This window comes from Brachionichthys hirsutus, chromosome 3, assembly GCF_040956055.1.
Source record: "Brachionichthys hirsutus isolate HB-005 chromosome 3, CSIRO-AGI_Bhir_v1, whole genome shotgun sequence".
Taxonomy (NCBI): domain Eukaryota; kingdom Metazoa; phylum Chordata; class Actinopteri; order Lophiiformes; family Brachionichthyidae; genus Brachionichthys; species Brachionichthys hirsutus.
This window is the reverse complement of record NC_090899.1, coordinates 8,516,852-8,529,721: the sequence shown is the minus strand read 5'-3', so window position 1 is coordinate 8,529,721 and position 12,870 is coordinate 8,516,852. Positions and strand designations below refer to the sequence as shown.

Here is a 12,870-nt window from a genome sequence, read left to right as displayed (position 1 = left end):
ATCTGCACAGTACCACCACAGAGCTGTATTCCCATTCCAGACACTGTAAGTCTGTCTGGAGACCTGCTCGCTACAGGGATGTTTTAAGCACCTCTCCAGGACATTGATCAAAATCTCCAGGATTATTTCAGTACGTTCATTTCGTATGAGAGAAATAATGTACCCAAGATATCATGATACAGTTTATCATTTAATTAATCCACTCCAGCCTTTCGCTGAGGAGAAATCTAACGCTAACCAAACCAAAACCAAAGGAGTCTTTGTATTTCGAGATGGTGGCAGGGCGAGGAGTCTGTGCGCTTCAATCTGACATAACGCAAGTCTTAAGTAATGAACCTGGGGTGTTGAGAAGGAGTCCACTTTTGTTGTGGAGACGGAAGTTTTACCGTGCTTACTTTGTGTTGAGTGAAGCAGTAATTTGGCTCACCATCAATTTTGGTGGAGTGTAATGACAGCACATTCATATTTTCCAAGCGTTTTGCACCATATGCTCAGGTATCACTTCACTTCCACTGAGTGCACAATAAACTATGACTATGCTATAATGCAGTGCTGACAACTATCCCCGAGTTAAAGTGCTCTCTGTCATAATTCCAACATAAAATCAGATTTTCATTTCTTAATCAACTGAATTCTGGTGATGTTGCTCAGGGGAAAAAAAAGGTGGCACGCTGATTTCCTAAACAAAACTTATCAGCCGTCTGCTTGTTGGTGTTTAGAGAGACTGAGGTCTTCCGAGACCAAATGCCAAGTGTGCCCAGAACAAAGAGAGCCGGCTTTAAATGTCTGTGTGCTGCTGCAGCCTCCAAGTCCACCGGGGCACGAGGTCTCCATGAGATGAAGCTGAGCAGAGCCGCAGGGGAAGAGGGGGGGGTGGGGGGTGGGGGGACGAGCCTGAAAGTCAGCAGCATTACAGAGGAGCCTTTGAACTGGGGAGTAGGCTAAACCTCCACGCTTAAAATGTCAGAGGCAGGATTTACAGCTGCCCCCTGCAACTGCAAACAACCAGGCATGTGTCCATTCATATACATATATGTAGACTAATAATATCTCCCACGGGATCGTCTTCTAATGCACACTGTGTGCACACATACTCACACACATGTACTGAGAAACTAGACACAGTAATTACACTGTACCAACAGGAGCTGATTTAAGCCTTTCCTTATTCGCCTCGCCTTTGATGTGCTCCTCTGCTCCTCTTGGTAATCTAAGGAGGTTCGACCCACTAAAGCCTGTGGAAACAGGATTAGTCTAGTCCTGCTATCTAATTAATTGTCGGGATGTTTGGCTATTAAATCTCCGTTATCTTGTCCTCTAGTCGTAGCAGGAAATAGCACGACTCTGACCCAGCCGTTAAAATTGGAATTTGTGCTTTCTGTAATCAAGCTCAGAGAAATGTAGAGGAAATATCAGCTTTCCTTTGCTCCTCGTCTAATTCAATTAAAGAAGATAGGCTAGCGCATTGTGGAAATTGTTCAGCATCATTAGATAAGTCTTTAATTGGCTGCATTCTGCAGCAAGTTCATTTTTTTGTGTTTTTTTAAGAAGTTTTCCTTGACACATGCAGAGAGACAGAGAAAAGATTTATGGGGAGAATGTAAAGAAGAAAGAAAGATAGTTTCACAGCAGAGTACCTGAAGTTCCACCAAACAGGAAGGGACTGTCCGGAATTGAAGAAGTTTGAGTAAATAACAATAACTACATACCTCCACTGAGACACAACGGCCCATTTAATTAATTTAAACCCTAATCCAGGTCTTTAAAACTTAATCTCATACTCAAGAGACTGGTTTCCTCAATGGTTTTGCACCATATCCTCTTTAAATGAAGGTTAAATAACAATACTTCTAATACTGCTAATAATAATAATAATAATGTGGAAAATGACTGAGAATGAGGAGGAGGCGAGAGATTGCATCTTGGGAAGCCTACAGGCAGTTTTAAACAAAAACTAAGGCCTAGTTGAAGGCAGCAATAGCCAGCAATATCAAAAAGTAAAGTTTTAGCAGTTGGAAGAGGTCCTTTAAAAAAAAAAAAAACTTCACTGGTTCTGTAGAATCTAGGGGCCAGTAAACCACTAATTGCAAAAATTGCAGTAGTCCAGCCAAGAAATAATAAATATTCTGTACTAATTTCACTGCATACATGCCATTAGGGACGAGCACGGATTGGACAGCAGCAGCTTGTATTTGGCTGCTCCTACCTCGACACAGACAACTTGCCTCCCCTGGAGAACTGCAGCCGAGATTGTAGCCTAGCACTCGAGGTCTGTTACAGCCTGTCGAGTAGGCATTTATAATTCACCAGCCAGAGCTGAAGAAGAGAACTGCCCTGTCATCTCATTCTTAATATCATGCTATAACCGGGCGAAATAAAACGCAAAGGAGCTTGGAAGGAGTGGAATATTTTTTTTGGGGGGGGAAAGAGTAATAGAGAGCGAGCAAATGAGTGAGTGATGAGCTGAGATACAGGAACTGAGGATAGACTGAGACTCACTGAAAGTGTGTGTCCGTGCGTCCGTGCGTGTGTTTGATCCTGGGCTGGGACGACCCCTATGCTACCAAAAAGGGCTCAAATAAATTAGGTTAAGCAATATGCAAACCCCACAGCTGTAAGTAGAAGCATTTTGAGTGGCATCCAGCTGAGAGCCACAGACTGTCCCTGACACCTCAAAGGAAACATCACAAGACGAGGAAAGCAGCTCGTCATGTTCAAGAGAAGCACTGTGAAGATGGATTTCTCACAAGCTGCATTCGGAAACTCCCTGTTTTCTCAGGAAAGAAAATAACAACACACAGTACGTATTAAAGAACACGGGTTTCTACTGAAGTTGTGATTATGACTTTTCTATTGCTCCCTTTAGAGAGCAAAGCCCTTTGCAAGGTGACAAGGAAGCAGCCCACGCAGCAGTGCGCACGGGACATTTATAATTGTGCTGTCACAATAAAACTGATGCAGAGCTTTCACATTTCATTTTATGGTATTGCCTCAAAACTCGCATTAACTGACATGAAGGCAAAGCAGCGGCTTCACCAAGCACGAAGGCATCATGTCCCCTCATATTAATCAATTACTGTTTCAGCGGAATGAAATTCAGCATACTGCAAAAGTGTGAGATCGTGTGCATCCAAGTCCCCAAGCCAAGTTTATATACGCCCATGTTACACTTGTGTGGAACGAATTTACAGTGCGTGCCATTGTCTTCATTCCAACCATCTGATATTAATATCTGAGCAAATGCTGCCAGACAGCTCCTAGTGAGAAACCCCCAACGGTCATTAGCTGTAACATCCTGGGAGGCTACCTCCGAGGGACGAGCTCTTCACTGTGATCACAAACAAAACTGAGAAAGCAAAGGGGCCACAATGCCCTGGTTCAGCTTCCTTGCCTGCATCACAATATAAATAAAATTATTAATTTTTTCCTTAGCAATTGTGTAATTAAAATTGTGGCTAACTATAGTGGCATCTATATTATATAATCAATCTATATATACAAATCGGAGTGTCGGACACCATTGACTGAGAGGGAGGTGCGCTCCGGTGCTGGTAGCTCGCAGCTGGGACTAATGGCATCCGGGCCAATGCAAGTGAGAAGCCTGAGCTGGAAGCCCCGTCCATCTCACTACACGCTCCTGTTACAGTTACCGATGGACTAAGGCAAGCGGAGAAATCCAAAGTTGTACGTCGACAGAAAATGTGGAGAAGTTAATCTTTCTCGCCAAAAACTTTAAGCTTGAATAGTTACATTTGTCATATTCAGGCTGTTGCTGCTAAGTGTTCAAAGTTTGCAGTTTTAACTTGTTTATTTATTAAGATTTTTAAATTGTTACAGTACAATAGTTTTAAAAACTCAGTCTAATTTGTTTGAAATATCGCCCAAATGGGTCACTTTTATTTATTATAAGTATTTTGAAGAAACCGAAGCGAACCGAAATGACATTTTACCGTACCGTTAGAACCCTATTATTCACAATCAGCAAGCAGCAAGTATTTCTGAGGGATGTGGGTACTGAAAGGAATTGAGGGAGGCCATAAAACAGCGATGACTTAGACTGTGGAAAGGAATCAAATGTGGCAGTAACCCTACACATGCTATAAAAGCACACAAGGCACTCCACAAAATGAATATATCTCATTTAGGAGGCTGTTGAATAAACCACTGAAATAGTTATAATGTTTAAAGAATAACGGTTTGGACAAAAAGATTAATTCAAATCTTTAAAATTCAACGACTCCACTGCTAAGTCTTCTTTGTTTTAGCTCCTTCTACATCCTGCATTATATGTTAATTATTTAGCCTTTTTTTGTGTTACTGGATAATAATAAAATCTGATGATCTCTAATTGATAGATACAGAAACCATATGACACCAAGAAGACGTTTCATTTACATAATTTTGAGAAGTCAATAAACCACAATTCTGACATGTCAAATGCAGGTTTTAATTTGTCTCACTCCTGCGATGTATTTCCATACATTTCTAGCTCTCTCCTCCTTTCATATTCAGAGTAGTGAGGATGGGAGGAGGATTAAAAAAGGAGGTGCCAGCTCTGATATATACACAATTAATACTCAGGCAGACAGGCCAATCCCAGTAAAGGACAGGTGGAAAATGAAGTTGTGGACTCCGGAGACCTAATACAATATATTACTAAATGTGTATAATTCAAACAGACATCCATCTCCAGTAAGTCAGTATTCTTGTATTCGGGTCTTGCACATTCATTATCATAGCAGTTAGCACAATTTAATGTAAATGGCTCAACCCAGAAAGCGGCTACATATCAATTGCTGACAGAGGTGCACACAACAAGAGTGATTATGATAACACTGCTGCGTTAAATTGCACCTGAGAGGAAGAGTGTGTGAATAAAAATGGTAGGAATAACGGGGTGTACAGAAAGCTGCACATAAGCCTATATAGAAACAAAATTCTAAAATAAAAATAAAAAATCTATTTTGTTCTTATACGACTTGCCAAGACCCACCAGCCTGCAATCTGTGAAAATTCAGACAGCTGTAGCAAAGTGTCGGCACAAAAGAGCAGCGGCTTGCAAAGAGGTTGGGAAAAATCCAAAAGCATATGCTAGAATTATCTGCACCAGGCACACATACAAAGCATATTCCAATCTCTTGATCACCAAAGAAGGAATGTGTGATTAGCAGAGGATAGAAGAAGGAGGACATCAGAAGGGGAAGGAAAACACATTCAAAGCCAGCGGGCTGGAAACGTCTGTAAACTTAATTTGAGTGTTCACTTTTGATTCACAAAGATGCTTTAACTTAAATCAATGGCTGGATAAAGTGATTAAGTGGAGAGTCTGGGCAATTTTGAAAGAATCTCTGTGATCAAAACTAAAACTTTGGAGCTCAACATCAGCTCAACATACATTCTAAGATATATGAATTATCAATCATTCAATCAATCGTCTGTAATGATGTGAGTTTAGCAATGAGCGCATGTGGAAACCTCAAAACAACGTTCGCCCACAAGCGTCACTGAAATGTTTCAAAAGGCAAAACAAACAATACGTCTCCGGTTACATGAGGGCGGATTACGTGTAATCAAATCCAAATGTTGCCCTTCATGCAACAAAGATGTTCCAGCTTGATTATAGTCGTTACCCGCATGGCCTTTTTTCATAGCGCTTCAAGTGACTGGCCACTTAAACTCACCTGTGTTAAGGCATCTCGCCTGGTGAGTCCATTTGGCTGTGACCCACAGTTCACCTCCTGACCCTCAATTATGTTGTCGAGCCAGCAGCCTTAGACATAAACACCCTCTGCTTGCACTTCTAAAGCAACACTAATTACATGGAAACTGCAGTCAAACGGGTGCTGCATTTAAATATTTACCCGTCACCTGGGCTTCTGTGTGTGTGGGTGTGTGTGGGTGGTCAGAAAACAGAGATCAAAAGGACTGGTTTGAGATTATACTGCAGCTGGAGGGCAGACGTCAGCTACGGGGACAATGTCTGCCCTGGAGACCCTTCTCCGGTGTGTCCATCATTCATATTAATGCTTCCTCTTCACCTTGTTGAGAAGGCATTAAGGAATCTGCAGCTCGCTGCCCTGAATAACAATTCAATTCGTTTTCTATATTCTGCGCAGTTATGACCGTATTGTAGATGTTTCAGATAAGACTGAGCTGAGACATTTATATCATAAATAAGTGATCAATAAACACCATCGTCTTTGCCTGGAATAATGAGGCATGAGCAATTATCCCATTGAGCTACTGGTGTCCAGTCTGGAGCCATGGACGGTGCTGCTGGTTTTCACCCCCCCCCCCAAATACTGCTGCTGCACAGTCTTTTGCTGGTAGAAAGGTGTCACAATTCTGTCATCTGCACATTTTGGTGAGAAGCAGTTTGGTTTCCACATAAATTATCATCTGGAAGAGGAATATGTCATTTTAAAGCCTAATATTTAAGGATTCGAAGCTCTGAAAATATTTTGAACAAATGAAACAATAACATAATTTCTAGTACCAACCTTTTAAATCGGACATTAGGATCTGTATTAGACATTTTGCTGCAAGTCAACATAATCATTTATTAAAATGGTACTTTCTTTTCTGATCATACATTTTTGTTTTTATTTTTACAAGATATCTACTAACCTATTGTTTGCTTCAAGTCAAGCGGCACATTTTTAAGCCATGGAGGATAAGGCTAAAACCAACCAAATTTTGAATCTACAATAAATGGAAACCTTGTAAATTGAATGTCATGAAGAGGGCAGTGGAATAGTGTATTAAATTCGATGGCTGGTCAGCTCTGATAACAACACACCTCCTGCAGGAGATCGCTCTGCTCTTCCTCATCCTTTCACAGATATGGATGAATCGACTCGCCGAGAATGAAGCACATACCTCATGTGGAGCCGGTCTGCAGTGAGTGCCGGCGACCAGGCGGGGATGAGAGGTGACAAAGAGTAAAGATGCTGCAGATACAAATGGAAGACTGTCTGTGTGAATTAACTAGGCAAAGGTCGTCGCATCGAGGCTGCCGCTACCGTATGTAGAAGTTGACCAGGCTCTGACCCAGAGACGACGCTCAAAGCCATGCTTCACGTTTCTCTCTTCCGTCCTTAGACCCATCCAGCCTGAGTCCATCCTGAATGCCTGTAGGCATCTTTATCATGCATCATGCTAGTAGTTAATAAAACAGCAAACCAATTGAGTTTGTCTGTTACTGCAACATGTTCTAGAAATACAAATGTGGGGCTGAATTATAGACGGTTACATTCATTGTATGTGCACATTCTACTGGAGAGAAAAATGTAATGCAAGTTGTGTTCGTGAAAACATGCAGCCAGGAGTCTGCACTCCACTTCAAATTAAAAGAGCTCAAATCTCACCAAAGTCTGTCTTCCTTCCTGTTTTCTCTGTCATGGGAAGAGTTAGACTCTAATTTCTCCAGGGGAGACGCAAGTTAGTTCTACCTCAGTTCAAGCCACTTTCTCAGTCCCACAAACTTAATACTGGTCCAAGGTAAATAGTTGTTGTTTTTTTAAATCTCATAAACTCTTGTCATTCTACCACCTTGACTAAAAAAACACATATTTCCTGTCTCCAGTGAGGTTATCCACCTAAAATAACACGGTGAAAATGTCACGGTGGAGCTAATGAGGGAGCATAACTGTCACTATTAAATGATAGCAATCAGACGGCGAACATGAGTAATTCACTCCTTCTGGCGTGGGGATAAAAGATGAGCAGATAACGCTCATAAAATTTGTCTTCTGGTTCTCACCAATCGATCCAGAGTTGACGCTCAGAGCCTCTCCTGCTCGCTCGTCATGTGCAGATTACAGTGCTTCTCTCATTCCACCTGTGTTGTTCTGTTCCACTGAAGGCCCCAAAACACTTTAAATGCCATGGCAGTAAGTTTTAATTAAACCCAAAGGGAAAAGTATTAATTATCCCATTGCCTGTCGTGAAGTGGCTGGCGGCCGCAGGCACATTCTCTCTCGAATGCTGATGCTGCTGCAGCAAATCAGGTGAGGTTTTAGATACATTTTTAAATTTATCAAGTTCATAAATTAATTTGGACAGATGCCCGTGGACAGGAAAGAGTTTTAATCTCTAAATAAAAATCATTGCTATGCAGGATGTTTTTCACAAATCAAAGGCTATTTCATTCAATGTTTTTCAAAAGTAGGGCATATTCCCTGAGTTGTACAACTATTATTATTATTAAAAGTATCTGGTTGTTTCCTATCTAGAAAACTTTAGATGTTCTGCCTTTATCTATGCTGCAGGTGCGACATCCTCTGTTCCTAAACGATGTACAGCTTTCATAGAAATTCTTAAAATTGCTGCTGCTGCTATTTAACTTTTCTGTTTCCCTCTTTCTCTTCACAATGAAAAACCTTTTTTTTTCCATGGACTGGTTAGAATTCTCACTATTACCATATGATTGACAGACTGGTTATTCCATAGGGTGGTTAGTGTCTTATTCATATTATGCATCTCCACAGTGACAGTACTTTAACAGACAGTCCACTGATATGTCTAGTGTGAAGCTGAAACAGCACACTCAGATCCCTGCAGGTATTTGTTAAAGCAGATATGAAGGAGCTCCTTATAAACTATGCATGCCATCTCCCTCTGGCAACCACTGGTAGTGAGGATGATAGCAAGAACATTCTGTTTCCATTCATCCTGTGAGACTTGGTTAACATAAAATTATCCTCAGGATTAATTGGCAAAATGGACGCTTGACATCTTTAAAGACTTGCACATGTCACACTTTTATGATATGTCGACCACACAAAGACATTGTCAGAGGAAACAGACTGACAGTCCCCCATGGCCTGTCTCAAAATGCACTGTAGGTTCTATTCTGGTGTCTTGCGAGCTCTTAATGTGTAAGATGCTGAGCTGCTATAGAACTGTTGGGACACCTACCCCGTAAGAGATCGGAGCTGGCATAGGGTGAACTGTATGTCCGAAACAGCAGCCAATCAAAGTCATCATCCTCCCCCTGGGTGAAGTCACACAGACTGGGGTCTGAATCCTCTTCAAATGTGCATCCTGCTGATGAAAGGAAAGAAATAAGGGAAAAAAGTAGCCATTATTTCAAGAAACCATTTTGCAGATTTACTCAGAAATGAGAAGTACCAGTAAACACGAACACTGAAATCTTGTCTGACAGACAATAGCAAATCCGAACATGTTCAGCAATACTCCTTCCTCTTATATAAACTGGGAGAGAACATGTATTCATTCTGCTCTAAATATTGGCATGAACCAATAATTGTTTGCCACAAAGAAACATGCACTGTAGCCACATATCTTCAGAATAAATGTTCAATACTGACTTGATCATTTGCCTATAATTGTACCAAATTGCTTTGCAGCATTGCATTACACATATCAGCTTTGTTATGAAAGACTACACGATGGTAACTACAGTGGATAAATACAGTCCAACGACAGAACCTACTGCTGGCAGTGTCCCTTTATAATTGTAAGGATGTTTTAATGAATGACTTTCAGGTGCTGAATTTTCTTTAGTTGAACATGGAACAATACTGCAAGGCATTCAATACAGATCATCAGCTGGAACAGGAAGTATAAAAGGTCTGCGTAGCAACTTCTTGATGGGAACAGTGAGAAGAAATTAAACGTTCAAAATATGCCCAGATGCAAATTCACTATTCGACATAATAAACAAAGGCTTCTGTCTGAAACTAAATAGAAATTCTCACCAAAAAAAAGCAAAGAGCTGTAATTACTTCAGACTCAAAAGGCAGAACCCTGGCAAAAGCAATAATTGCCCCTGCACCTGAGGTGACGTTCCTGTCCCATAAATCATTCACAAACGAAACCGCATAGTGTCGAAATTTGTTCAGAAAGGCCGACAAATAGTAAAAGATTTTGTAGAAGCAGGAGCCCTGGGGATCGTAATTATTACCATAACACCTCACTACCTTCTATGTCGTGTGCCGGAAGCCATGTTTTTCAAATGATAATTAACGGCTATGGTTTTTGACTGCCCTTGGGTTCTGAATTTATGCGTTTCAGTCTCTGCATCTGTTGCTAAGACCAGACTCCATGTCAGTAGTGCAACATGCAGCATGGTAATAACAGGATTAACTCGGAGCGCGTCATAGAAGAAACTCTGTTCTCTGCAAGTTTATTTGCTCATTCTTTTTTCTAATCTGCCATTAAATAAATTGTCTCAATACAATGCTGTGGTGACTATTCTTTATTCTCTACCACTGTGCTGATGTACAAGACAGCCACAGCTTCCATTCATTAAGAGATTATTGTGAGACAGGTTTGTTTGTTTGCTTGTTTGTTTGTTTGTTGTTTGTTTGAGGACCAACAAAATAGAACGCAGAAGAAAGACACTGTTAAAGTTATTGGATTAAAAAAAAAATCTCATTTTAATAAATATCTGATTAAAGAAGTGGTGAAAAAAAACAAGCCTTCAATATCTTTTGATATTAGAAAGGTCATTTTGACTGATACTTTAAAAGTATTGCTCGAACCAACACTCAATTCTGGCAGATTTTCCTTCGGCTGCGTGGAGCTTGCTTTATTGCACTGTGCTGAATCAAGTCATCGATTCATGCGCTGCAACTTCAGTGGGGAAACTGATCCCCCACTTTCCTCCCCATCCTGGTGCCACGGCGGACAGAGATTAGTAGCTTGTGTCTTGCTTTTAAACTTCTCGGCTCACTGTGGTTGTGATGGCGACTAGCGAGACAGCTCTCATTACTTTGGAGGTATGTAACTGAATGTCTGTGGTTTGAACTTTGGTGTCCCTCCAAGCCAATGCCAGCCTCGTTTTACTGTTTATCATTTTCTGTGTTACAGCACTGCTGATGAGGAATGAACACTTCCTGCTGCTGCCTCACATTCGTGTTCCAACAGTAACCAAGTTAGACGTTTTCACTGTGAAGCTGCTATGGAGGTTTTTACATCTTTCAAATGATGGCACTATCCAATACTATACTGTATGCATACACACACATATATATATAAACACACATACAGTGAATATGGTACATATTACAAGAATAAATGCTGAATGGGAGGCTCTGGCAGTGTTTCAGAATATAACCTTCACCATGTCATCAAGGTAATAAAAATCGCTTTACAGACTGCAGAACAAACGTTCGTGCCTTTGCCTGAAAGCCACATAAGATAAAAAAAATAAAAAAAATAAAAAGATGAGCCAATTTGTTTCTCTCTGGTTTAAAATGTTACAGTTGGTCTGAGGTGTCGAATTTTCTCCAGATTGTGCATTCATTGCAGCACAACACACTCAGGGCACATTTACCCACAGCCAGCCTATTACATCACTCTTGCACCTCCAGTGATTATACGATAACACCAGAGCATATTTACCATCTTGTAAGCTTGGCCCAATGGGTGATAGTAGCAGCCAGCCAAGAGGGGAGGGAGAGTGAGTTCCTCCCTGTGGGTTTGATTTATTGTCTCATGGTCGGCTGTTGCTGCACAGATGTGCTGCTGAGGCCAGGGGTTAATTGTCCCACACTGGGGTCTACTTCTAATGGAACGGCCAGAGATATGACACACCCAAACATTGGCACGATATTATTCCGGCTGCTTCAGTAAATGAAGCCTGCAGACTCCTCCCTACAAGTGTCATCATCCAGCAGAAGCAAGCGGGGATGCAAAGCCGGCTCCAAATGTCAGCTCCTCACGTTGCTTGGGGGAGATCCAGCTCATCTGTCATGACAGAACCGTTCCCGCCTCACCTCCTTCTGGAAGACCAATGGGTGTGAGATGTCAGTGGCCATTTTTTATCGGAATAATTACAGTATAATTTAATGCAATGACCAGTGAAATGTCAGACACTGCCAGTGCTGCTGTAAAATTACATAAATCAACCTCTACAATTTCCACGCAACGAAATAACACGGCAGCAACAAACATGTAAGCCGGACTCACACTGGAGGAACGTCAAAATCTTGTTATGAAATCAGGTCCTGTCACACATTTTAAAAAAAAGCTGCAGATTAGGTCAAAATTACATCAGTAATTTTAATATAATAAGAAACTGATATTAATGACGAATCACACACTACCGGATTTCAACGGCGCTATTGTTTCTAACGGAGACATGAATGCAGCATCTCACGTGATCTCTGCAGAAGTAGCTGAGCAGGTAAACTAAATGATTGATGATCATCTTAATTCACAGTGAGAAAACAAGAAAACCGAATAAACGATTGTGGATGTGGAAGACAAAGCCGAAGTAGCACTCTGCTGTGCACATTCTAGCTGACTTTAGCTGGGAGCGTTCTCTCTCACAGACTGTCCTAGCACAAAGTACTGATATAATTATCTAGACTTTAATTCCTAAATGATAAATATTATTTTTTATTTATTTTATGTATGTTTGTAATGCATCAGTGCGGTTTCAGAGGATCTGTAAATGCATCAAAATACCAGATCATCTGTGTCACTGTCAGGTGATTCAGGCCCCTTTCTCCTACAACGTAGTCTTCCCTTTACCTTTAAACACTGTTAAAAGGTGGAGATCTTATCTTCTGCTTGGCTTCCTTTCGTACCCCTATACTGGCTCTGCAGACTTCAATTCGGCGGAGTTACTACCTCCTATAAGGGACAACAATGGCTCCGCTCACACCTTTTTAGTGTTAATAGAGAATGGTGGCGTGCAATAAAAGGTGTGACAGGCTGTATGAAAGGAAATGGAGAAAATATGTTGGATCTCTCCGTCGCAGCAAAACGTATGATCAGATAAATCAAATCTAAACAAACAATCCTGGAAATACTCGTTTCAAGGATGCAATATCAGCAGAAGATAAAACACCACGGGAGCTGCCAAGTCAAACCTGAAGAGTGGTCCTCTCTTAAATC

At 41.1% G+C, this 12,870-nt stretch overlaps 1 protein-coding gene across 1 annotated transcript in view; it reads right to left on the bottom strand.

The window, feature by feature from the left end:
• The window catches only part of ptprub (protein tyrosine phosphatase receptor type Ub), a 128,350-nt gene that overhangs the window by 82,754 nt on the left and 32,726 nt on the right, over nt 1-12,870 (bottom strand). The window contains exon 2 of the mRNA XM_068760308.1: nt 8,920-9,048. Within this exon, the coding sequence (XP_068616409.1) occupies nt 8,920-9,048 (129 nt within the window). The remainder of the gene's footprint in view (nt 1-8,919; nt 9,049-12,870) is intronic.